Source organism: Cloeon dipterum, chromosome 3, assembly GCF_949628265.1.
Source record: "Cloeon dipterum chromosome 3, ieCloDipt1.1, whole genome shotgun sequence".
Classification (NCBI taxonomy): domain Eukaryota; kingdom Metazoa; phylum Arthropoda; class Insecta; order Ephemeroptera; family Baetidae; genus Cloeon; species Cloeon dipterum.
In genome coordinates, this window is record NC_088788.1 from 32,372,836 (window position 1) to 32,400,476 (window position 27,641).

General features: G+C 41.9%; 1 protein-coding gene across 9 annotated transcripts; it reads right to left on the reverse strand.

Moving 5' to 3' along the window:
- Window positions 1-307: 307 nt before the first annotated feature.
- Window positions 308-27,513, reverse strand: aPKC (protein kinase C iota type). 9 transcript variants are annotated; one of them, XM_065482549.1, is made up of 16 exons: window positions 27,375-27,513; window positions 27,094-27,184; window positions 26,915-27,036; window positions 26,478-26,567; window positions 8,903-8,953; window positions 7,816-7,901; window positions 7,320-7,548; window positions 6,555-6,650; window positions 6,445-6,468; window positions 5,901-6,073; window positions 5,244-5,478; window positions 4,907-5,087; window positions 4,509-4,627; window positions 4,228-4,397; window positions 3,535-3,650; window positions 308-2,128 (listed from the first exon to the last, which is right to left on the reverse strand). In XM_065482549.1, the coding sequence occupies exons 2-16, from the start codon at window positions 27,153-27,155 to the stop codon at window positions 2,041-2,043; spliced, it is 1,842 nt and encodes a 613-aa protein (XP_065338621.1). In that variant the 5' UTR covers window positions 27,156-27,184; window positions 27,375-27,513; the 3' UTR covers window positions 308-2,040. The 9 variants fall into 9 exon arrangements, with proteins under 9 accessions (XP_065338621.1, XP_065338618.1, XP_065338619.1 ...); XM_065482546.1 differs by lacking the exon at window positions 3,535-3,650 and adding an exon at window positions 3,323-3,438 and having other exon boundaries at window positions 27,375-27,512; XM_065482547.1 differs by lacking the exon at window positions 3,535-3,650 and adding an exon at window positions 3,323-3,438 and having other exon boundaries at window positions 27,240-27,376.
- Window positions 27,514-27,641: the final 128 nt, after the last annotated feature.

Sequence of the window (27,641 nt, forward strand, 5' to 3'; positions counted from 1 at the left end):
ATTGGTGAAAGCGTTAAAAAAGTAGATGGGTTTGATGAGTCTACATCTAATTAAACCGTTGCATTATCCCAAGTTTCCTTCTAAGTGCCCTCACACATTTTGAGAACAATTAAGTTAAAGAGTGGTCGTTACTCTAGCTTTTGTAGCATTATGGATTAGTTGCAAAACAAAAGTTACAAAGGAGGAGCTCTTATACGCTTTTAAATTTATCTCCTCTCCAAAAAATTAACAAACCTTGTTCTGATAACGCGAAAAGTGGGCATGTATTCCATTAGCAGAGGGTGGTGTAATTTTAAACGCACTCAAGTAATTTTAGCCAATAATTTTATTTTGTCGAACAAATGTATAATTAACTCCAACTGACAGCAGCTGGGACACATAAGTGACAGTAATGTGTGTGTGTGTATGTGTGTGTTGCGAGTGTCTGTGTGTGTGTGTGTGTACGAGAAGGTAATTCTAAAACACGATACATGATAAGGCTGCTTACATTCAATTCCGGTCGTCGGCTGTGTCTAGAAACATTTCTCGAAATGCACCATTGTTACGCCGTCTTTGGTAAAACACGATTCAAGTAACCAAACATGATAAAATGGAATGTAAAATAAATGAGGAATGCCAAGGTAGTATATTTACATAAAAGTGATAAAAACGTAGCATCTTTTTACAAAAATTAAATGAATTAAGTATGCGTTTGTTTATTTCTTTGTATACATTACATGATTAATTCCTTTTGATTATTCTTTCTCGATTGTTACGGTTTAAAAACGAAGGGCTAAAAAGACGTACTAAAAGATGCACAACATTTCCCCCGTTCGCCTAAAGTGTCGGTGCGAATTTACATGATTCGAAAGTGTGATTAGACAAAAATATAATACGGTATGTATGAGATACTGGAATGCATAGCTAAAGGTCCGCAGACCCGCGTGTGTACTTCTACGATAGACTGGAGAAAAATAGTGGTAAAGTTCAGTAGCACCAAAAAAGCAGTACCCTCCGAATTAAAAATACTCAGTGTGTGTATAAAGTTAACAGTAAAATTAGTACGCTGACGAACGAAAAGGTTGAACAGACCAGAGTCTGTCCTTATTTTGATAACTTTATCTCTCTTTCTCTTTTCTAATTTAATAATTCAACAACTTTCGTCAAGAATGAGCGCTAGTACAAGATTTTTCTGTTAAAAGCCTTTTTAAGTTATTAACATGTATAACATGAGCAACTTGGTTTGGACAAGATTTTCTTCAACTAACGATACAATACGGAAGTACCATACTTCGATATATTCATATAATTTATCTCTCTACGGGTTTAGTCAACAATCATAGCTATTTTTATATCAAAGCGTTCACAGTTTCTTTCTGAAATGAAACGACAACCCTCTAGGTGAATTCCTTATCCTCTTGTACTGTTTTAAGGGGCCTCTATTCGACAGGGAAAATTTCTAGCGTTGTAGTAATTTTTGACAGAGGTCGTGCAAGGCATGGATTTTTCGTTATTCCGAGGAAAAAGCTGACCATGCCTGGATGTTCATTTTGGCGCCATTTGGAAGTCACATTTTATAAAACTAATGAATAACACACCGGTAAAAAAGCGAATCGACTCAACTGCCATGGTGGATTCTAATAAAGCTGCTTGAATTGTGAACCAAACAAATAGTTCAGGAAGCTGCATTAAAGGTAAAACTCAAAGCACAATGACACAAGTGTCAAAAACGAGCAACAGCCGAAATATTCCCTTCGTGAAACCTCTATCAACGTTTAGTATTTTAGCCAAAATGTAAGTGAATCATTTTTTCTGCCGACCCGTTAAGAAAAATAATCGTTCCAGCGGCGGGGTTAGAATTGTTTACAGGGTGAGAGTCATCGAGCGCGTGGATAGTTTGAGGCTGCCCATGTACGGCGGTTCGAGCGGCGTTGACGGCCTGTCCGGGGGCGGGGGTCGAGGCAACGGCCGCACCAACGAGGTCGCCCGCTTGCGCGTGTTGGCGCTGACCGACGAGTGCCGGGCAGGTGGCGGGGGAGGGGGCCCCCGCGAACCTGGACGTCACACACAGTCCTCCAGAGACATCAGAAGCGGGTTCACGTACTCGAACCCTTCAAACTCGGACTGGTCGATCTTTTCGATCACCCTCCTGAAAAAGAGCGGCAAAATATTTCAAGTTCTGTACAAGAATTCGGGAAGTTAAGAATATTTTTCCTATTATTGCATCCCAAACAAGACGTCCAATTTAATTGTAATATGGAACAACCAACCAACTTTGAGCGTCGACATTCTAACTAAGAAGATTTATAAACACTGAAAATTTTAATGTGTTTAATGTCTAAATGAAAAATCGAACAAATCGCATGTTGCTGATTGGGAACAAATGAAATTTAATTAATTTTACAAGAGGCTCTAAGCTGCGGGCAAGGCGACCAAGAGAACATTTTTTCGAACAAACATTCCAAGCGCATTATTCAAGGCTCTTTCGAAATCCAAATTCTATTTCCTTGCGAAGGAAAATTCATTCTTCCATTTAAAATCTTCAAGTTTTTTATTTTGCATCAAAGACAGGTAATATCTAAGAAAAAAATTAGCAAATAATTTAACCAGTTATCGCAAATCGTTTAAGTTTTTAATGTGGTTTTAATAACATTTTACTGGCCCAAAATGTTCTCAATTAAAAAAAAAATTAGGTGGCTTTTCAGAAAGTAAAAAATGACCCACCAATCGATTTGTCGCGTTAAGAAGAGTCCATGTTATTTAAAAAATCACCGTGATAGAACAAAAATTGGATTTTTAAATTTTTCCATTACATTTTGTACAGTTAATAGCTCGATTAATTAGAAAATTTTTGACTAGTGGTTATGTTTCCATTTCAATCACAAAGGTGTACACGTTAGACCTGAAAAAGAACGTTTCCTTGTCAGCTACCTGGAGAAAAAATCTCCATAGGAAACTCAACCGAGTTAAAATATTAGTTAAAGGCCTAAACGGGGAAGAACATCATATTTGCTTCCGCGCTAGCGAAAAAAACAACGTTGCCAGTTATTTTTCAACTATCTGGTTTGTTACAATTTCCAACCTAATATGGAGAGTTTCAATTGCCATTAGATAAAATTAACGCATGTCATGATTAAAATAAGTGATTCTCTATCCTTTGCAAGTAAAATATAAATACACTTAATGATCATCAGATTTTTTAAGTCTGGCATTTTCTTTGATGAATGATAAAACTGAGTAGGTTGATTCAACTTTCTGCAGAATCAGCACCAACGGTAAGTCGAGTACCTCTTCGCATAAAGCTTTAAGTGACCACCATCTGACTGAGTCAAATAAAACTTACGGATCATCAGGTGTCAAATGAACAGGTTCATCTGTGAACTCAGGTGGGAAGTTTGCAAGATCACGGTCCGAATCAAGTCTTGGTTTGTAAGGCGGCGCCACTTGTCTCTGATTCAGCTGCAAAACGAGCGTGCTTACCTTTTGTGAACGGTCGGGGGCACCAGCAGCCTGAACTTGACTTTCAAATAAAAAGAAACGAGCGCAGAGACTTACGCGTCGTCTGGCGTCAAGTGAACCGGTTCCAAAGTGAACTGGGGGTCAAAATTGTCACAGTCATACTCTGACTCGAGTTGGGGTTGGAAGGGGGGCGCAATTTGTTTCTGATGCAGCTGCAAAAAAGTCGTGTCACTGCACAATTTCATGGTTTTAAAAATGCACGACAAATAATGATGAATATGGCTGCGAAATTTGCAAACTGTTCAGGTGATTCATGCAGATCGAATGAATCAAAATTTTATACAAGAAAAACTGTAGCATTCAGATAGTAATAGAAAGGTGCCACCATCTCGACGGCATACTAAATTCTGATAAATGTTAAAACATTGAACACGATGGACCTACAGGTTACATAGAATGCCGAGTAATTTCTATGCATATATGCCAATCTAAACCTATAATTTTGGTTCACAGCCAGTTGAATTCTTTAAGGATATTGTAGCCAGAATAGAAAAAAAGACATTAAATGACGTTTGTTTACAATGTATGCGAGTGCAGTAGAAAATTTTTACAGCGCTAGGGATGAGTTAAATGCTTGCAATTTAAATGAGAGTTATTCATGCTGCTCAGAATGCAAATTCTGCCGGGCAACAAAAGTTTATGTTTCGATTCTAGAAAAAAAGAAAAGTCAAGCAGGCTGCTGAAAATGGATGGTGATTTGTGCTTTGTAATGTTAGAGTGCTCTCTTACCAGATCCCAATCAATACTTTTGAAGAAGGGGTGTTCAACAATGGCAATGAAGCCAGTTTCTCTGAGGCAGCCTAGACGGTCGGCTGGGTTCTTGTTCAGGAAGCCCTTGAGCACCGACGCGGCCTTCACAGACAGCGAACGCGGAATTCGAATCGTCTTTTCCAGTATAACTGATAATAAATAATTGTTTTGTAAATTTTGTATACATTTTAACAGAATTCACCGGTTTTTTTCCTGGAACTAGCTATTTTTAATTTCTAGCATTGGTTTTTAGAAACTACCTTGGAACAAATAATCCTCAGTGTTTTGATCAGGGTTGTCTGTCGCACCAGCAATGTCGAACGGACTTCTGCCAGCCAGCATTTCATATAACAGCACTCCTAGCGCCCACCAGTCGACACTGAAAAATGACAAAGACCACTATATATCAACAAAGTTGCTTGCTATCTTCATTTGAATGTCTTATGGTTGGAGCTATCAATGGTAATGATACTACTCGTAAGGGCGCAATGTGAATATTGCCCTAACCATGATATCATTTGAATCTGATTAGAAATATGGAGTTGGGTCATTTCATTGTTAAATTTAAACATGTTATCCGATAAACTAAAAATGAAAAATTAAACATTTTTAAAGCCATTTTGCTTCACAGGAAGAATGATTGTCCTCAATAGGTTACCTGAAACCATAATCCTCCCCACGGAGGATCTCTGGCGCAATGTAGTTAGGCGTGCCGCAGAAAGTTGAGGTCGTGTCCCCTTGCCTGATTCCCTCTTTGCACATTCCATAGTCAGTGAGTTTGATGTGTCCCTCGTGATCGAGCAGAACGTTATCCAGTTTCAAATCTCGGTATATGATGCCTGCGCAAAAGACAATGTTTATCAACCAACTGAAAATAACTTCAACTCAATGAGAAGAGGATTAGAAAAACGGTCTCTTTAGAACACTATTTTTGCTAATTATGTTTAATTCAGAGTGGAATATTATGTAAATGAGCTGGTGGAAAATGCTAAAACCTTTGTCGTGCAAAAAGTTGAGTGCAAGGCTGATCTCTGCGGCGTAGAAGCGGGCGTGCTCTTCGGGCAGGCGGCGCTGTCGCTGCATGTGGAACATGAGGTCACCGCCTCGCACAAATTCGATCACGAAGAACAAGCGGCTCGGTGTCTGGAAACACGAGTGCAGGCCCACCAGGAATGGGTGGTTTGATGCCGTCTCGAACACATGTTTTTCCGTTTGCACCCAGTCAATGTCCTGCGGAACATTTTGCCACAATCAATATAGAGAAAACCACCACTTCAAAATTAATTAACGCTGAAACTTTACAAGAATTGATAAACAGGACTTGAAGTAGTTGTTACAGCGTTGTATTGATTAATTGGCATTTGACGAAATCAACACGTAAATTATTCAAACAGACGAGTGATTTATTTTAATTTTTGTAATTCCTTCTTCTCAAATTGCGCTTATCTAATTCCGACTTTAGCTGTCCCAAAAATCATAAATACCCAACAAAAACACAGAAGAATTCAAGTACAATGGATATTTGGGAAACTAGGATGTACAAAATAAAAAAGTTACAACAAACTTTTGTTGATTTTATCTTACTCTTTTCATAGGAAGCAGTATCAAAAATGATTTCATGCATGTATTGAGTCAAAATGAGGTTTTCTCACCTCATCGTCTGTAACAAGAGCCTTCTTGATGACTTTCATGGCGTAAATGCGTCGCGTCTTCTTGAGCTCGACCATCAGCACCTTAGCGTAGCTGCCTCGGCCGATGACGCGAATCAGTTCAAAGTCGTTGAGCGAGTACTGGCGTTGAGTGCCAGGCTCCAAAGCTTCCTCGGCTGGAAAAACGAGAAATCAGCTACGGATTCTAGCTCAATAGAAAATTCAAGCTGAATGCAGCGCGAGCAGGGTTAAATTTCCCAAAAACATTATATTAGAAGTTCAACATGAGATGGTTTGATATTCTGAGCTTCAACAATAATAATTTTTAACTATTTCACCTATTTCACTACTCAAAATAAGCAAGTAATCTTTTAAATGGCAAGATATATCAAAATTTGAAATAATTTGAATTGATGCAATCGATTTATCCTTTTACTTATACATATATCCATCCTGAAGTTCCACCTTGCGTTGTTTTAGTCTAGCCATTAACTTATAGCAATAATAGCAAAATTTTGAACCCAGGGTGCAAAAGTCGGTTACTTACAGCGTGAGTGGTAAATGTAGCAGTCTATGTGAAAGCAGTGAAAATGGAAACGGTTGCAGTGATTGGCTTTTTTTCGAAACAAGCAAGGGCGGCAAATTTAGAAAACTTACACTTTCCAGGATCCTCGACAGCCACCGACTCACTCGTCAAGTCTGGAGATTCGTGGTAATCTTTGGAATCGGGCAGCAAATCCGAGGTGGGAGTGCCTACGGAGCGGGCGCATTAAATTTTGACAAAACGACCTTTTTGAGTCAGATTAGAGCCGAAGGCATGCATATTTTAGGCCCTTCAGACCACAACTTCACTCCAAAACTAATTCCGGCTGCTTTAATTTATTCACGCGCATGCTCAACTCAATGGAGGCAAAATTCTCCAATGGCAAATTAAAACCAAGCATAAAGCCAAAATTAAAACTGAATAAGAAGCGATTATTTAGGCTCTGAATTTTTAACCTTAAAGGGCTAACCTTACAATGAGTGTTACGTGATTTATAGTTCAAGTATTAAAATCGGAGAGCTTGCCAAATAATGTCTATTTCCATTTAAATCTATTCAACATCCTTCTTTTTGTCTGAAAATTACTAAGAAGATATTTCTGGAGTAAGAATTGTAAAATCATTTTACACTCGTTTCATCCGGAAAAAAGGAACGCAAACGCGTCATTTGTACTTGTCTTGCATTCTCAAGGTTTTCAACGAAATGCTAAAATTATTTAAACGTAAGCCTTTCAAGGAATAATCAGAGCTTTGCACCAGTCACTTCTGGCATTTGGTTTGTTTTTTTACTGCAACTACGACACAGCTAGGTGTGGAACAACGGCTGGCTGCTCCTCTGGCTACTACACAGACAGTTTTGGAGTCGAATTTGCGCGCTGACCTGCTTTTCTATACGTGTGCCCGTAATAATCGGGCTCTGGTAAAAAGCTACCTCCACCATTCTGCTCTTCGCGCAGCTCACGCGAGTCTTCGTGGTGTTGGTCGGCGTTGCACGGCCGCTGCACCAATTTGTGGCACTTCTTGTGCACTAGCAGCTTGCACTGGTTGCACTTGAAGCCCTGCCGACCGAGGCCCCATATTCGGTCGCGGCAGAACGCGCAGAATGCTCTCTGGAAAGACAAAATCGTTTTAATCAATCGTCTGCGATCAAGTTAATATTAAAATTCTTTACGGTAGTAATAATCAGTAACTAAGATCCTCATTAATAATTAATGAGATGGGCCACAAGAACTCTTATAGACGTTTGGATAACTGTATTTATTATCAACTGTGATAATTACAGTCAACTGCAAAATTTGGATTTGTATTAACTAAACTTGCACGTCTTCAAATGATTTGCCGAGCAAGGGGATCAGAAAAGGAGAGTTGACACTCACCCTATTGAACCTCTTGGCCTGGAAGATGTGTCCGTTGACCAAGTAGAGTTTCCTCCAACGGCGCGCGCCCCGTCGATAGATGCTGCCTGCAACCAGCACAATCGCAAAAATCAAAATCGGCGTTTGGATTGACGGAACAGTTTTAGCGACGTGTAGTCGGAAAAGTCTGCGCCTAAGGACGTCCAAGTCGAGAGAGAGTGCGAGGATTTCCAACTTGCGAAGCAAGAGATGCCATAGCATCTCGCAGGCGGAAAATGGGAAAATCGAAAGGAGGAGCGAGAAGAGACGCGTTCGTCAGCCAAGTATCGACTGGCTCAACGTCAGACAAATGTTTTATTAAGTGGATAATGTGCCTCTGACGCTCCAAATTCGTGTATATACGTTTCGGGAAGGCGGCCATTATAAATTGTTAACATTACTTTTTATAGAAAGGAGATAATTTACTTAATAGAAGATTATGATTGCTCAATTTAAAGCGAGTAGGTGCAACCCAAGATATCCTGATGATGGACAGGGCTAATACATGATGGAACATTACAGGAAATGTCGACTAGGAACGACATGGGGTAACAGAGCTATCAACGCTGACGCCCTCAGCCGGCAATTTATTGACTGACAGAAAGCCGAGAGTGCTCTTCAAAGCGATTACTTGCCGATGGCTGGTTGACCGGTAGCGTAGGTAAACACGCGAGGCCAAATTTTGGGATTACAGAGCGTTAATTTAAGGTCAAGTCGTAAAGGTCATAAAGTAATGGAAAAATTAATTGACGGTATTTCCATTAAACAGTGATTTAAAATGAAAAATTTGCCATTTAATAATAAGTGACATTCAATACATTTTACACAGAAGTAACAAGATCTATGCAGATTCGAATTCCCTGCTGTGATTCAATTTAGCTGCACGTAATAGGTACGCAGTAACAATTCACAAGCAGTAAGGGCGCATGATTTTTTTTACTGATGTCTGCTTAAAACGAGCAAAGGGGAATGTTGTAATGAATAACGATTGGAACGTGTCGTTCGCTAAGCACGAGTAGCTTTGAATCGCTCTTGACGGCGAGAATTAATGAGCGAGAGTAATACTCACGGTCTTCTCCTTGGCATGGCATTCCAGCTGCAGCCGGCACATTCGGGAAAACTGAAACAAAACAATCAAGTCGGAATTAGCAATGCAAAGTTAATATTCGCGCACTCGGGTTGTTTGATTTTCGGCTCTGCTACAATTTAGTTCGGTTGGTAACAACTTGAGCAAACACGAAATCAGTCGGCGGTTTTTAAAAGAGAGAAGCGCTGAGTTAACAAAAAAAGGCTCTTGAATAAATTTTCGAAGGTAAACACCAGAAAGTTGAGCGAAAGAAGCCGTTCTATCGATTTTGAGTCACACCCTCGCCCGACCGCAACGCAACGGTGGAATTCAATCCAATGTTTCATGCGGAATCAAGCACTGACTAAGCACGGAAAAATAATCAGCTTGTTGGTAAAAACAATAATGCGAATCGGTAATGGAAAAAATATTTAATTTGAAAACCTACGTGACACATTAAATTGGATAGAAAATTCTTGAAGTTTTTCATCAATTCTCTCGCGTATTTCAATTTCAAAGCATTGGAAGCGTGTAGGATGTGCGTTTTGTTATGGAGCAATCAGCTAATGTGTAAATTTTGTTAAATAACATGAGACCATTTAAATCACAATGACTTTATTATTAAATTAGGAGAAAAGGGTAAGCCTGGCAGACGTCTATTGATTTTATAAACGAAAACGGAACAAAAAAGAATATGAATACGAAATATTGTTTAGGGGGTTGACTTGTTGAAGCGAGGATAATTTCCCAAGTGATAAACGGGGCAGAATGAAAGCGGCAAGGACTCAACTGGTGTTAGACGAGCCTTTGCGTTTGTCTCCAAGACAGAACGTCTTGACGAATGCACTGGGGCCGCCTGCGACAAACAACCGCGGGTTACATACAAAAAGTCAGTTCAGCTCGTGGCTTGCTCGCCTCGCTTCTTCCGCAGTCTGCACCGCATTTCGCTCGACTGGCAGTCAATTCTGAGCTCACTCAGATAAGCCAATAATCGTTATCTCCTCCAAGCAGATGATAAGATACGATTTTCGCAGACCGACCCAATTAACCGATTTAGAATAATTGTTCTCGTGTGTGCAGTGCACACAAGCGACTCTTGGGTTTTTTCATAAAGTAAATAATTCAAAAGATGAAAGCAATATCTGTCGACGTTGGATTGGGGTCGATTTAGTTGATCTGTACTCGTTTAGTTCCGAAAATGTTAAAAATTTCCTCAAGCTACAATCGCAACCCGATAAAAAATAGATTTTTGGCTTAGGAGGAGTCAGTGATGCAAGAGCAGCATCGTTTGCCAAGAAAGATTAAATAATGTTGACCGCTGCATGCTCACATGCAAAAAGTGATCCGTCGATTGGATGGAGAAAAATGAGGGCGCATCTGGGTCGCTCCTCAGATTGAACTGGCACCAACTGCATTTTCAGGCGCATGGCAAATTACCAACACTGCACAATCTCAATGAATTTTCCAGCACTTTCTTTGTCCCAAACAAATGTCCAAACCACAAAAATTAATGTTATTTTTATCAAGCAATCAAATTGATGAATGATAATATAGTTTGATTTTACAAATTTTACAAAACAGGTCTAATTCCCCCCCCCTCCCCAAAAAAAACTTCCGTAAATACCGGCAAAAGGTTAGACTGCCGGCGAATAAAATATTACAAAAAACTTCTAAATCAAAATTATGATTTTTAATAGCACTATAAAGTTTACTTTTCAAGAGATTTCAGTAAATGGTTCAGCCAATCAATGCAAGTAAATTACCAACGATTCATCGTCAACTACGTAATCATCACATAACGACGTTTTTATTAAGTGTGCGTGTTTTGTGGAACTTTGCCGCGTTGATACGTATAATGATGTTCAAAAGTAAATTGCCTCTTTTGACGGGGGAGCCAGTAAAAAGGTCGTCAAGTAAAAAGGCATAAAAAGCAGTCACGGGAATGTCTCTCGCTTTTTTTTTTTTTTTGTTTTTAAAAAAATCTGATCAACTAATTAATGCAACATATTTCAGTTCGGCTTTTCTGAAAAGCTGGAGTGCTGCTTTGAAGAGCTAAAAGAGATCGTTGAAAACAATTCTATACCCTGAAAAGCTCTATCACCGCTATGCTAATGAAAATCACTCCCGAAGCAGATAATGTAATGAACAAAATTCATCTGCGTTTAAATAAAAATCTTTCCAGGTTAATTAAACAAGTTTTTAAAACTGAATTCCAAAGGAAATGCTATCAAAATATTAACAGAATCAATTTAGTGCAAATTTGTATCAAGGAACCAAAATATATCACAATGTTAGAATGGAAGAGTTACTCAATAAGGATATATAATTTAAAAGTAATCAATCAAGCGTTCTCCTGTTACAAAAAAGACAGAGTTGCTGGCATCAGCTTTTTGTCGAGCGAGAACAAAAACATACCTTTTTGCCAGCAAAATAGTGATGCGTGAGCGGCTTTGGCGCACATGTAATTAAGCTGATTTACTATTCCATTAGCGAGTAGGCGAACGAAGAGACTCGGCGCAAAGTGAGTCACCGAGTGCGCCCGTGACGCTGGCGGGTCACGCCCCTCTTCCCGAAACCAGAGCTTCGCCCTGCGATTAGCTCTTGGCTTCCGTTTACTGTCTCCAAATTATTCGTGCGGCCGCGCCCTTTGTGCCAAACGTGACGGCCCTCTTGACCCTGCAGTGCGAAAATGCTAATTATCTGCTCGGATGATTTCAAGAAAGGTATAAACAAAGTTACTGCGGATACGACTGGTGCAAATTGAGCACAAAAAGCATGAAATACTTACGCAAAAAATAGATGATTTGTCATGACGGCGTGACAATTTGTGAGATTGCATAAAAGTGTTTGACACGCTGTTTTTCGTAAAAAGGTAGCGTAAATATGACATGAATAGCTCTCGGAAATTATTGGGGAATCTTTTGAATATTTCAATTTATAGAAGATAAAATATTTTTGTCCTTTCATCATTCGTACTATCACTTTTCACTACCAGCTATATACTAAAACCACTTGAGTTTCCATAAGACTGAAACCCGTCAATATTTCAGTGTATCTCTCTAAGAGAGGCTGTTAATTAGCTCCACTTTTTCCCGCGGGACCGTTTTAGTCGGCGCCGCTTCTTTGGGCAGTGCAAAAACGGCATTCTCCGAAGCGTTTCAAAGGGAGTGGTGCATTCTGAATAATTAAATGCGCTCGCTGCTCGAGCAGAGCAAAAAGAGTGCGTAAATTCTGCGAGACGGAAGCAGCGCCGGAAAAGCGAATTTACGCTCCGAATGGAAAACGCGGCAGCGCGGAAAACACCTGCAGCCGACGCAAAATGGAGCCGTGCAAATGAATCAAATTGAAAAACGGTCATGACAACGAGTGGAAAATTACTTTTTTGGAAGTTCAACAAATATGGTGGTATTTCCTAGCCATATTTCAACCAATGTTGATCTTACGAGCAAAACACTCCGCGGCTGTAATATGAAAACCAGAATTGAAACCAACCATGCGAGCCAGGAGAGAAAATGATTTGTTAGTATCACTTGGCAGTTCGGTTATTTATACAGTGAAAACTTTGTGAAAACAAACATTTCATCACCACCATTTAATTAATTGGTCTGTAAAATAAGTATCTAAGCATCTGCCAGCAAATCGTAGAGAGCTTGTTATTCATTTTTCTAGACATATTGACCCAGAAAAATGAAATTTTACGCCTCTACTTCTCGTTAAAAATTTAATACTTATAACAGCGCAAAACGATAGCATTGTGCTTGATGATTCGCAGAGCAACAAAGGCTTTGTCCGTGCTCACTTGAGCGCCTCGTTTATCTCGTCGCCTGATGGAATAAGCGGCAGAGAGAGAGAGAGAGACAATCGTTTTAGTGCCTGCTGCATCAGCGCCAATCTTGTCGTTGGCGCCAAATGTTTTCGCCAAAATATCGATCCACATCAGAAAATGGCATATATTATGCCACTGTCAATTTCAAGCAAAAGAGCTATGTTATTCAAATTTTCAGGCGTAAATTTGGAGCATACATGTATATTGAGGATTCCATTCATTGCAAATACACATTCAAATGCTGCAATTTGAATATCGGCAATGATTTATTCAGCCTGTCTACTTTAGCGCTAGTGATGAGATAGACCGTGCAATTTACGATGTCGTCGTGTGCGTGTTTGTGAACTAAATTAATGCTGCTTCGCGGACCAGGTTTCAAGCTTTGTTGGTCGCGCGATTAGGATTTATTGGCCTCAGACGCGCGCCACTTTTGTTCCGGCGAAACACGAGCTTGTTGTGACAAGAAAAACGGCTTAAGTTTAGGACTCGCTTTGTCATAAACAAACTCATTTTTTTGGTGATTCAAATCTAACTCAACAACAAAAATATCTCTTAATAATTGTGGCTGTTTCAACTTTACAGGGTTGCCTCAATTCTGCACTTTCGTTTCAGGTTATCAACAGAATAAAAATGACATTGACAACTTAATTAGGACGTCAGTGATTACTGAATACTATCTTAAACCTCATATTTAAACAAAAAGTACACCTTTGACGCGCGCACTTTCCGTGTTTATCTTTATTTAGCTGTCCTTTATCTTCAGAAGGTAAAGATACGAATTATTGCAAACTGACGACATCCAAAATTTCATTCTTGTATGAATTTTAGCTAAGCTCGTGTGCAGATGAAAAAATATTCTCACCGTTTTAATATTCAAATTGCTTCTTGGATCGTTTGTTTTAAAGGCGGTAATTTACGATGATGAATGTTGCAATTTCATTACCAAAATATCCTGCAGAATCTAGGGAGTCTAGAGGGTTTTGCCTCAACAAACTTTCTGCCTTATTTTAAGCTAAGTGCTGCCATCTTCTGCAATTTATCAAAGAAGTGCACTGCAGAGAAAAACGGCGGATACAAATTACTGCGGCGAGATGGCACCGGACCAGAAGGGAGGCGAGAAAGCGCTCATCACGTGAAAAACGCCAATATTGAGTGACGAGAACAAAATCTCGCGTGCTGCAAGAGAAGAGTGCGAATAAACGTTTTGGCAGCTCGTGAAAGAGAGTGGAGGAGGGGAATTAATCAACTCCGCAGGATATTAACTTTCCTCTGATTGCTTTCCGCGTATATATTGGCGCTTGATTAATTTTACCCTTTCCATTCAAACGATTCCAACTGACAATCGGCGGTTAATTGGAAATTTGTTGCTTCGCGAGGCCTGCAACGATATTCTTCGAATGACTTTTGCGAAGGTCGTTTCTCTCATTCAGGCCGTGAATTGTGATCGATGGTTTCAAATCAAATTGGTTGCAATTTTTCCGCATGCTTAAATTATTCAAAATATTTGAGAAAAAAGTGTCCAGAAAATAATTATTTCTATTTTTAAGGTTCAATTAAGTTCGCAATAAGTCTTTTATGCTGTCTTAACGCATGACCGCGATTTCAAGCAGAAAGGTTGACGTCAGCTAGTTTTTGTGAGGGAGGCTTTGCAGCCAGGATTTCATATTATTTTCTGAGGCCGTCAAGATGCCGCAAGTAATCGCCATTGTTGTTGCTCTTGTTGTTGACGTCACGGTGGATGCTGGGCGAATGAATTTTATAGCAGCCAGCAGGCAAAAGCACACTTTTATGCCGCGACGGCAAAGTAGAGCGCTTAAGTGCGCTCGCCTCGTAAAGTTCAATTTCTCTCCTTTCATTCGAAATCACGAGCTTCCTGCGCTTTTACTCGCCGTCAAGTCGCTAACAATAAGTGATTCAGCGAATAATAAATAAACACAAACTCCATTAAAAGGCGATCGCGGGCGAGTCTGTTAACAAGCACGCGTGATGACCGACGCCGCCATTGTTGCGGCCTAACGCAAAAACAATGTCTGAAAGTCGATAAATTTGCATCTGCCAAGCTGACGTGTCACGCGAATCGCGCGAAACAGCACTCGCGGGACGCCTGTGTAATAGGTCAGTGGCGCTGCGGCCACCGGACACCCCTCCGGCTCGTCAGCCGCAAAATTATTCAAAGCGTCCCGTCGCTCGTAAATTACGTCTCTCGACACCAACTGCAAAATGGCCAACGGCACACCAGAAGGAAAAATCCGGTGGTGAACTGTACTAACTACAAATTGGATATGCTCATTGTGGCAGCACGTTACACAGCAAAGCAATGTCCGTGCTTTTTCTTTTCGAATGTATACTTTCATCACGCGAAAAATGAATTGGAGTTAAAATTTAAATTGGAATTATTCTGGAAATGGAAACGAAAACCTTGGTGACCATTTAATGCAGTATGCAACACGGTCGTTGTGGTATTTCAGACTTTAATTGACCTTGTTTTCGATGGAGATTAAATAAAAGAACCCGAAAATTAGTATAAATATCTGTATAAATATGTAAATAAAGGTATGCAATCGCTTTAGGTCAGCATCATTCAAAGGAAAGCAAGCGCATTTGAATAATCTTAGTTTCCCTGCGAGTGTTCTGGATTGTGCGGCGGGCAGGTATTATGTATGTGCATTGGGCACGCACAAAAGCTCATTCAGGTTATCGACGTCAGCGTGCGCGTGGAGACAATGAGTGCGCTTGCTCGCGTCGACCCGCGTGCTGGCCGATTCGTGTGACCCCGGAGAGAATGAGAGGAAGAAACTAAACTATTTCTCGTCAGCCAGCCAGCCGAAATGGAGCACTTTGCTAGCCACAGAGTGCGTGGAGTCGTACTAATTTTTCTTCCCGCGAGACGTTTTCCACGGAGAATTTATGCTTTTAGGGTTGCGAGTAATGAGGCCGAAACTACTGCCGCTGCTGCTCGGAAACGGAAAATAAATTCAAGCGGGGACAAGAGAGGACGGCTGACCTTTGAGCTTCTTTTCTTTTCTTTTTTAAAGGAGGTTGCTTGACGGCCAAGCGGATTTTCTTCTTTCTTTTAACATCAAAGACGGACACAAAAGTCGGCGTTGCGAAAGCTCCATGCAGTACATCAGCGATCAGGCTCCGATTTTGCAAGACGCGCAAACTATCGATTCGGTCGCCTGCCACATCTCGAGCTATGCAGCGCGCTAATCACGACCGCTCAACTGGTTGCCTATCCCGTCCCCTAATTGCGCCGTCAGGCACACAAGTGTCGCTTTTTTATATGGCGACCGCGTTTAACAGCATTAGTATTGTCGTAAAGGATAAAATATAGATTTGTGTTAAATGTGACGAGAGAGATTTAAAAAATTTCTTGATGATTTCCATCAAGGCATCAAAAATTCCTGTTCATTATGTTCCCCACTCATGAAAGAACCAGCTTTTTCCACGATTTTTTCCAGTTTATTCATAGTGTGGTTTTTCTTAGTTTGTGCAGACCAGATTTTCCCAGAACACCTGTACGAGAGTCAATTCTGAAAGCCCGTTGAGTGCGATTTTCGCACAACTGACGTCAGCAGCGACGCGCAAATAGTCGAGTGAGCCGCAGTACAATGCATGGCACACTGCAAGAGTAAAGTATGTTGCGAGTGGCTTTGCTTGCGTGACGCCTTTACAGAGCTGGGAGAAACACGCGCGTACCCAGCTGCCGCCAGGCGTTGCCTCTCAACCCGGTTTGCATCAGGGAAATTGGTGGACCGGAGCGCCGCCATTTTGATCCGGCCTAATTCGCGGTGAGATGCTGGAGGTGTGCGAGTGGCTTGTCAAAACGCTTAAATAAAGCCTCAAATGCCGCGACACTGGTCGCTCTTTCTGCCTATGCTAGAGTACCGCAGTGAGGAAATCAATATCAGCTAGGAAAAGATGCGTGCCGCCGCCGACTCGGCCAGCCACGGCCACGACGTGGAAGCTCGCCAAAACGCGAAATGCAGACAATCCACTCACTGCCTGATGTCTTTCTACAAATTCAATTTCCTAGCGGAAGTGATTTTTTCAAACTATTGCAGGTCTTTCATAATAAAACGAATTCAATATAATTTAGATTCGAATAAAAGCAACCGTTTCTTCTGAACAAAAGGTAAGCAAAGACTCCAATGGAGTTTTGAAAATTACATAAAACGAGGTCAAAACAGAACATCAAGTAAAAATAATCATTATAAGCGGCAAAGTTCTGATAATGTGCCTTTGGCCCAGATTTATGCTATTAACAAAAAACCATTCCCCTGAGTGTGCCGTTAACATGGCAACATCCAGACAGGATCGAGGTTCTTGGAAAATATTATTACCACCGCACGACTCCACCAGAGACAAACATTTCTCTCGATTCAAATTGATTGCTACAAATGTCTCGTTTGGGGGTGAAAGGTGAGACTTTGCCGGCGAACGAGGTGCGAAAAGGGGGAAATTACGCTTCTCGGGGCCACGAGGACGAGCGCCGCTGAAATCAATAGAATGGCGAGTCAGCAGGCAAGAGTGATATCGCCGCCGCCGGCAACTTGATCTTTTTTGTTTGGCTGTGCAAATTGCTTTCACGCACATATCAGTCCACTCTTTCTGACGGCGATGACGGCGAGCAAAGAAAACGTACTTGGGCAGGTGCGATTTCAGTAAATAAACAAAGCTGAAGCCATTAGTTTTGCTCGGTGGGAAGAAAAGCACGTGCGACCACATGCTGGCGGGGTATTTGCTTCTGCTGCCCCCGTTGTTGCATGACGTCGGGCTCATCCCACTCGGCTATTTGTTTGCGGCGCGCCAGAGAAAGATGCACGGTTAATATTCTGTCTGATTAATGGTGCGAAAGAAAAAGAGGGACTCCAATTATGATTCGACAAGCCACGATTCGATTAATACTCCGGCCCATCCTTAGATTTGGCTATCCTTAGATTTGGATTACTATTTTACGTTAAAAGCGCTGAATCGAGTTCGGAAACACACGTAGCAGCAGCGTCAGATCAAAAGACTTGGCGAATAATCGGCTTAACAGCAGAGGCGGATTTGTACGGCGCGCTACTGTTAATCAAATATCTTGGAGCTGCGCGCTTAAATTACCGCGGCGGCTGAAATCTTTTAATCCGTTCGACGCAGTATCAATTTAGCAACTGGCATCAACTCGAATCGAACATAACACTTTGTGAGAAAGATCCCAAAATCTGACTGAGCAAAAGGGCTGCAGTCTGCGACAGTATGCGTGTAGCGGGACGGCTTGTTGGGGCTGAAAGCTAGAACGATGCTTCTAGAGACGAGGGGCTTACGACACGTAACAAACAAACAAACGCGTCGCATTTCATCTCGCGATTTCCCACGTGCGTGAGCCAGACTATTACCAGCAGCGAACGAGGCACAATTCTCACCAGAAAACAAATTCGGTGTCAGAGGAAGAGGATAGAGTTCGGCCGCATTAGCGATGGAATCGATTTTCCGAAGTGAATAAATAAGAGTCTCAGGAAAAGAAATTACTATTAGTGGGCTCGGTTGACTTGAGAAAGCGGAAGGGAAACGTTACTCGACAACGCAATTTATGGCTTTTGTGATTGATTCGAAATATCGATTACGCTTCCACTATCAGCCGTTGTTGGACAAATCACCGCATAATTGCGACGCATACTACGCAATCAAATTTGCATCTACGTCGTAACCAATGGATGAAGTCACTAACTAGAGGAAACAACAATTATGCGAGAGGCCGTCGGACGGCGCTACGTCCGCTGACAGTAGCGCTTGATAGAGGCCAAGTTCACGTGCCTGCGGGGTAGAAATTGCAGCAACTCGGAACGGAAAAGTTGGCGTCTATTCCCTGGTGGGATAGCAAGATGCTGAAAGTTAAAACCTATATAGCATCAACAACTTTGACATGCAGCTGTAAATTACGTCTCGCAAGCACCGAGTTTGTATTTGATATATTTGTGATGGAAATAGGGCGTTTTATTAACAACTGCTGGCTTATGTGGGGTTTTTTATTTGCTCTGCGTCAGATCGGCAGCTCAACCTGCGCAATAACGTCAGTTCTCGTCTACCAAAACAATGACGTTGATGTTTGATTGGCGTCGCTTTTGCACGCTGTCAGGGGGTCACGTCATTACCTTCATCAAGGATGATTTCCACCTCGTCCTCGGACGTGTGCCCTGGCGAGGGCGCCGGCGAGTTCTCGCGGGTCGGAGCGGGAGTGGGCGCCGGCGACACGGGCGCCGACGCCGCCTGGATGTGGTGGTGGAGATGGTGCGGCTGGTGGAGCACGCTGGGGTAGTGTCCAAGGCTGGAGGAGGCTCCGCCGTGCGCCTCAGCGGCCGCGGCCGCCGCGATGGCCACCGGGCACTCGGCCGCGTGGTTGTGCACGACCGAGGCGACCGTCGGCGGCGCCGGGTGGGCGTGATGGTTGCTCGGCCCGGGCACCGAGTGCAGGGTGAATTCACGCGACGAGAGCGGGTCGCGAAACGAGGCCCGCCGCTGGAAGTTTGAGCTGAGCCGCGACGACGACTGTTTACGCGGCGAGCGACCCTTGTCGGTCACGAGAGTGGCACTCCAGTATCCCCACGCCATAGTCCGCGAGACGCCAACGACATGCACTCGGCTCGGCCGCTCGCTGCTTTTTGCACTCGACGACACCGCGGCACACCCTCGGTCGGGCACGCGTGCGCAGCCCGGCCGCCCGAGCCGAGGGGGATGCACCCCGGAGGGGCAGCAGCCACCCTTCCCAACGCTGCCTGCTTTTCCGCTCTGCACTCTCGAACGCCACGGCCTTGGGAAATATTTTGTTCCCGTGATCTATCTAAACTGGATCGATTTTTCTCTGTGATTGCATTCCAGGGAACAAGAGAGAAAAAGAGGTATTTTTATGTGAAAGAGAAATAATTCAAAATCAATTGCGTTTTTAACCTCAACTTATGTGAATATAATCAAACTGTCTGCCAAAATTAACATTAACTTATCACTCAATAATAAAGTTAATTATTTACGATTTTTTTCATTAGTTGTTGACCAAAAACAAGTTACTATTTGTGTTTTCTCTCAGAAAGCAAACGTTTAACTTTTTGCGTTCTGTAATTTGCTTGTTGGGATAGTTGGAATGTATACACAAAAGCAAAATAGTATATAAAATTCAAGAAAAATTATATGAGGAAAACTAACGTAATTTGCGATTCTTGGACAAAAAAGTGGAAAAATGTAGCTCAAATCAACAGATTCATTTGTCAGCAGATGCCATTAAACGCAGAAGCACACAATATACTACCATATTTTTATTAAAAAAAAAAACAACAGCATCATTACTAGTCCAAATTTTTTGAAACCTAAGAATTACTTTAGTATATTGCAATTTTTAGCGCAATTTGTAGAAGCAATTTTTAAGAATGTTAAAAATTAAGAATGTTAAAAATTCATAGCACATTCATGAATAGATAACAATTTTAGCAAATTGAAGGATGGTGTGGTTATTTGATCAACGGTTCAAAGCCAAACCTGATTCGACCATCAAATTGAACAAGTAGTGGAAGTTTGCGAGTGCGGAACGCCCGCGTCGATCCCCCTTGCCGCACCCCGGGCCTCCCTCAGCTGCTGCGACTGCCATAAAGACCTACATCGGACCACGGTGCGCGCCCGTCTCCTAGCAACGGGCGGGGAACACGTTCGTTCGGTGCGACCAGTGCCCTGAGCGGTGCACCTCCGAAGAGCTCGCTAAATAAGTTAATCAGCGCGCGCCGTCAAACGTCGCCGCGAGGATGCACGCATCAGCGATATCGACTGTATCCGAGATATCCGTTTTACTGCACGGCGCGCACCGTTACCAAAAATGGCTCGACCGTGCGAAAAAGGACGAGCAATTTGATTGGATTCGTTTTTTGTTCATTTGATTGAAAGGAGCCGATTTGATTGTTTCCAGATACGATAAGAATTTTGTTTTAACTTTAATAATTAGAATTTCAAGTCTTCCAAATCAATCGCAATCCTTATGATTTGAATATAGAAAAATGCGGTGGATTTTAGGGATGAAAATAACTCCTTGCAACGCCTAAAATTATATTTTTTTCAGGCACTAATTTAGCTTGTATGCAAACAAAGCTAGTTTTCACGTCCATATTGATCACGAGAGTGCCGGTGTGCAAACTTTGCTTGCACAAGGTAAAAGCTGCATGAATTTTTTAACAACACACACACACACACACACACACACCACTCATGGCATAAAGCAGACGTAATTCACCTGGCCAACTTTCTACGCGTGTGTGCAAAATTGGAAATGGCGCATGACCCACGGTGGTAGAAAAGAAACTTTTCAAATTAGACTGGCGGTGTTATTATTATTATTAGTACCGGCGGGATGAAGAAGGATGACTCTTTTGCAATGCAAATCACGCCCGCCGAAAATCAATCGTGCCAACTTTGGCTCAGAAAAATGACAGCATGTTTTTTAGCCGACGGAAATTGCGTCGTTTACACTAACTCGGTAATGCCGCCTCCATTTCCTCGCCTGTCATGGCTTTCGCTCACCAGAGATCCATCAACAATCCTGAAATTTGTGTAGTGAAGCAGCACTGCTTGTCTTTCTTCTCGTTCCAATTTGTATTAATGCGCTATTGTTTCGCGCTTGTCATTTTTTAATAATTTTGCTACCATTGTCACGAAATGAATGAAAGGTTTGTGCCGAGTGCAAATTTTTGGAGCTATTCGATCGATGTCAAACTCGGTTCACTTCCAACGAAAAAATTCCTCACTGAATAATTTATAGTTCGATCCAGCTTTGAAATATCGCCGAACGCCATAAATTATTGGCCGACCGCCATCATTATCGCGGCCGCATTGCACTCTCCCATAATGGAAATGAACGGTGGTTATATGTACTTGGCCCGATTTCTAGTTCCGATCGAGGATTCGTCTCCTTTTTTTATTTCCTCTGCGGACATCCAGTTTCAGCACTTTTCTAGTTTCCATCGGTCAGCAGAAGATGTAACTGATGGAAGTGACTTTACTTTGATGGCGAAAAGTCCGCAGTCATCTTTAATTTCAGGCGTCAGCGAAAGGGCTAAAAGCGCTCAAAAAGAGCATCAAAGGGCTTTTGCGCGCCACTTCATTATTTTGGCCGTGAAAGAGATTCCGCCGCTGCTCTCACCCAAATTACACCGCCACGCACGCGGCGTTTCACGGAAATGCGCCGTTTTTATTCAAAAGGGCTAAACATTTACGATAATTCGCGTAAAAAGCGAAAGGTGTGATCGCAATAGTAGGCGCATGTGTCATGTGTCAAACCCTTGTCACGCAAATCATTTTTTATTTACCGTTGTGAGCTATCTAACGAAGGTAGTGGCAAAGATGTTTGTGGCAGGGGACCAGACATTTATTGTGAGCAGAGCAGAGGATATTAAATAGGAAAATTGAAGCAGACGCTTTGAAAATTCCGCTAGCTAAGATTTGATATTTATATCCTAAAACGATCAAGGGTGTAAACACGTTTATTTTATTAATTATGAAAGACATTTACGAGAAGTAATTATTACCAAGGAACATACCCTACTTTCCTCCTTCGAATTTTGTTTCAGAACTTGCGATTTGGAATCGATTTGTTTTATTGTTTACAAACTCAACAGGAAATAGTATGGGAGCGGGCCAAAATGAATTCGGAGACGAATCCCCAGAGCCCTGTTACTTCTCTTTCCCCCTTGGGCGACCGTCCAGCTACTTTTGCCCTCTGTTTATCATTTTCCAAGTGGGTCGGCTCCATTGATCTGTGGTTGCAAATTGGCCAGTTTTTTCTTCTGCAACTGGCACGGATGCGGGCCAGTCTTGCAGATCTGCGGAGAACCAAGAGGAAAAAAGGAACGAACAACTCGCGGCATATTGATTGCCGAGTGCAAGGTGTTCCTCGAATGTGAAAATGCGAGCGGCAATCGCGCGAGGCGCCGCAGGGTTGTGCCGAATGGCCGCACAAACGCTCTCATTTGCCGCAATTTCTTTGATATCGACGGAAGAGAGACGACAGTGAAGAGCAAATGTTTGCCGATATCTGACTCGAGACGGTTCGTGAAAAGCCGATTGACGACCATTTCCACGCAGAGGCACAAAGCAGGTCGGGAAAATAATCGCAGAAATCGTCCACAAGGAGTTCTGTCAGCTCTTTACAAGTCAGACAAGTAATAAAGACTGCTACGCTTGTTCTTTTTCTGTTAGCTATCTCTGGATGTGGTACTTTAAATGAAAGAATGCTGCTCGGACGATTTTCAAAATGTCGCAAGTTTTTTAATTAGCTTTACGTCATTCAGCTCATTGAACAATTTCCACGTTTCGCCGTTCTCTATTTCAATTTTAAGACCTTCAAACACATTCATTAGAAAAAAGCAAGAAAGTTTGCACGCCCACTCGATCGTCCATCGGCACTAATTGGCTTGGCCGGAGCAAACATATCGGGCCGCAGATTTGCTCTGGGCATGCAAAAACTTTATCTAAACTGCAGGTTCTTGCTGCGAGTTGGCAAACACGTCAATCGCGCGTCTATTCGTGGCCATCGATCGGGCAGCTGGCTAAATTTTGCCACGGGAAATTCGGCCGGAGCAAATTATCCAGTTGGCCTCAAGTATTGGCAAAGACATAAAAGGGGTTCGTGTTCGCTGCGAAACAAACGCTTTATCCCGGGCCTAAAAGTGATTTATCGCGGGAAATAACACGCGCGGCCGATGCATCACACGGCCAATTAAATTTATTAGCTGCCGTTGATCAATCTGTTGATTCGCGTCTTCTCCGCCGCGTTCCAATGAAAAACGGCCAATGTGCGCAGTAGGGCCTCTCGTTCCCCTTTTTATGCGGAAAAATGTCGGAGATAAGCGCGATTTATTTTCTCCCCGGCCGTCACGTGCTCGTCTCGCCGCCAAAAAGGCCCCCGCGCGTTTCAATATTTAATTCTGCGGGTAAACAAGGGTTTCAAGAGGGCGGCACACACTCGGAACTTATCTGACACAGAACCCAAGTGGTCGCAAAGAGAACTTAAATCAGATTTTGTGGCGGTTGCGGCGTTAAAAAAACCTTCATACGGTAAAAACAGATTAATATAATGCTGGATCTAACCATGCTAAAAATTCAATTATAAACCAGATTTTAAAGTGGGGAAATTTTAAATTTAATGATAAATTTTCAGGTACTCCACCAATTGTGCAAAAACAAAAAATACTTGAACAATTTTGATGACGAAAATGCATGTTTTTATATTGTCTGGAACTTTGGGTTGTCTAGTTTACTGTTGGCCAGAACAAATGCAAATTTTAGCTTGACACTATAATAGAACGGTCGAAAATTTGCATAGGCGAAATGCGAGCTGTAGCAGTGGAAGTGCTGTGGTAACGGTTATTAAGACAAAGTTGGATTGGCAAAAGTCACGCTGGCTGCACGGCCAATTCTCAAAAAAAAAAAGCCGAACACTGTTTGTTTCGTTGTCTTTTCTCTTTTGGCGCATAAAACTAGGCTTCCGTCCTTCACCAGCACTGCGGCGCAAAAATCGTTAGCGGAGCAGCGACAAAAGCCCCGTGTAATTTGATAAAATCTGCGGCTCTCCTCCTCTCAACAAAAGCAGGAGCAAACCAGCTCGCCACGTCAATTAAGAGAGAATTAGTGGAGCCGAGATGCGGCTCTCTGTTTACTTGTAGTGTAAGACAGCCTTCTTGTTTATTCTAAGCTCGTTTGGCTCTTCATTGAAACAGCATACAATGATACAATGGAAAAATATTAATTTCTTTTTGCTCAACTTCATAGCAAGTATTACCACTCTGATATTAGGTTGCTTTTTGTCACAGGATGGTAACTTTCTACTGCACCGTTGCTCTTCAATGTTTTGTTTTTCAGGCCACTAGACAAAGTTTGTATATCATTTTCAAAATTTTCTCTCTGACGTTGACCTTTGTCAAGCGAGGACAAAAAAGAGCCGTGTGCTGCGGAAAACGTAGAATTAACACCCCGGTGGTGTCGCGTGTCAGGCGAATTACGCAAAAAGCAGAGCATTTTGGTGCGCGGAGGCGCAAAATCGTACCGCAACAGCACTCTCAATTAGCCGCAAAACGTTTCAACTCGTTGAGAATAATGCTGTTGTCTGTGTCTGTTCTGTACGACAACCGCTTTCAAAGATATGTGTAATGGTTCTTAATTCTATTCGATCTGATTAATAATGATCAAAAAAATTTTAAGGGAATTTATTCAAAAGAACTATGATGGTTTGGAGGTCATTGTATATTGTTATCAAACCATGACGGACCTATAAAAATAAGTGAAGTTGGGTATAAAAGCATCGAGTTTAAATGATATGTATTGTAATCAGAGCATTTAAATACCCTGTTGTTTCTTATGATGATTAACCATAAAATAGAGTAAGTAGTAAACATGAAAATGATCTTTCCAGGAATATTAATTTTGCAAATAGGTGACACGTGTGAGACAAGTTTGAATTACAAGCCAACGAGATTAATCAACAAGCCAGTGTTGCGGCACTGGTTAATGAACAAACAAACTGAGCATACGCTGCGGTGTTCGTTGTTATTGAAAAATGATTGCTCGCCAGGATAGCGGCACACCAGCGTCGATTTAGACCACCGCTTTTCACCAGACATATAAAATATATAGCGTGTACTGGTTTAGAAATTTGTTACATAAAATGAGATGGGGCGCATGGATGCTCAATAATGAACAATTCATTTGCTGCTTTGCCTAGTGCACAAGAAACGAAAATGTTTTTATCTGTTATTTAAAATAAAAAAACTTTCAAGAAACAAATTAATATATGTACTAAAAAAGATTAGTAGAGATGCTTGATTTACAAAAGTAATTTAAGTACTCTGTGTGTATGTGGCTTTGAAACATGGCTAATAAACGAAATAGGCAGTTCAGAATGCTATTGGTTTTAATTATTAGTGCGTGTGCGACTGCTTGCTGGATGAGACGCAAAACATTCTCATATGGCCAGTTTGCGCGGTCGATATCACCAGTCAACGCGAAACACTAGCTGTTTTTGCGCTTTATCTGACGGGCCACTCGCCAACTACATGCAACGGCATGCTACGATGCAGAAGCACATCGATTTTCTACAAATACTTTCGTTTAGTCGTTTTTGTAGAATAGATTAGTCATCAATAGAAATCAACTGCATTATGATGTCTTCGAATGCATCAGCCTTGATTGGCATTTTGTTTATTCTCATCTAGATATATTGTATAATATGGTGCAGCAACGGTACACAGAAATGAGTAAAAGGCACCAAAGCCAGAGGAAAACAAATTAATCAGACCGTAGCCAACCGACAAATTTTATTACATTGTAATAAATTTAATTGGTCGCTATAACAGCCACCAATTCCCAAATACTTATTTTGCTGTCTAAAATTTGCAATAATTTTTTCCAATGTAAAAAAAAACACAATATGAATATTGCGTAATTAAGCAGATATATCATGAAGTTGTTACTCTGCTTAACTGTATATTAGATGTGACTTTCATGGTTTTATTTTTTTATCTGACAGCAATTATAGCTCGTTACTGTGTGTCATCATTCATACTTAAAAAACAACCTTGTGCTGCTAAAAAATATTATCTCCTTATGCGTGTGAAAAAACATAAAAAACAATAGATGAGACCATTGCGAAATATGAACGCGGGGTTCCACCTGTCGCCAATCCTCCCAACTAACAAATCGCACAGCCAAAATTGCAAATTTGCAAAAGTCTGTACTCACCATGTATGGTCAGTTCTGAGTCTTTGTTAAGCTCGTACAGTCGAATTGCTTCATCTAACTCTAGTTGTGTCGAAATAGTGCACGGATCACCTGAAATTTCACTCTTCATTACTCTGTCGCTGTTAAATCAGGGTAAGCATGCAGAGTTTGAATATATGCGCTTTTCTGAGGCTTCCCGACTGCAAGGGTTTCACATGGATCAATTGGCGTGGACAAATTGATTCTTTAGATAGTAAAAAGGAAAATATGAGATAGAATAACAACAATAATCTGTCTACAAACAGCTTAACTTTTTTTAATTCTTTATTTACTAAGATTGGAGAGTTTTGCTGATATAAGAAAATCATGATTTGATCGAACGGTAATTAAATTTTATAGAAAAAAAAACACAAAATTGAGAAATTCTCTAGGCTAAGCAAATAAATATCAATAATCACCTTCTTCGTCCACCCACTTCATGGTGAAGACCTGATTTGGAGTAAATCGGCAGATTTCCTTCATTTCAGAACACAGCTGCTCAAACGTGACCCCAGGGTCGACATAGGTGATCATCACCTCCCTGAAAGGTGTAAAGCTTTACTGTGAAAAAGCGACACGCGTTGTTTGGCAATCATACCCATTGTAGGCCGTCTTGACCCGGACGTCGTGTTGGTCCCCATCGGTAGCGTTAGCCGGCATGATTGGGCCGCCGTCACGAAAGCATCAATCTGAAAAATACGCACGGTTATCTATTGCTCGAAAAGGAAGGTGTGAGTGACGCACGCAGCACCGACAGACGCCTGATGACTAATGGGTAAGAAATTTGGGCCGTCGGCCCGCGTCGGCGTTTATTCGGCGCACCACGCGCTTTAACAGGTGCTCAGTCGGGTACGGCCGACGCGCCGAAACGCAACTCACCCGTAATTGCGGCGAAAATCAAGGGTAAACAAGCGGAAATCGCCGAAAACACCCACACCCGTCACAGGTGATCAGCCGAGTCCGTTGTTTTCGCTAGTTCTCGTGTTTGCCACCTGCGCCTGGAACCGGGAGTGGTGGCAGCACTGCGCAGAGAACGCTGACTCGTAGTTCGAGGCGCGGTGTATTGCGGGTGGCGGTAAAGTAGGTCTGTTTATTTGGCCGACTGGACTTACAATCAGCTAAAATGGGTTTGGACTTTGGACCCTG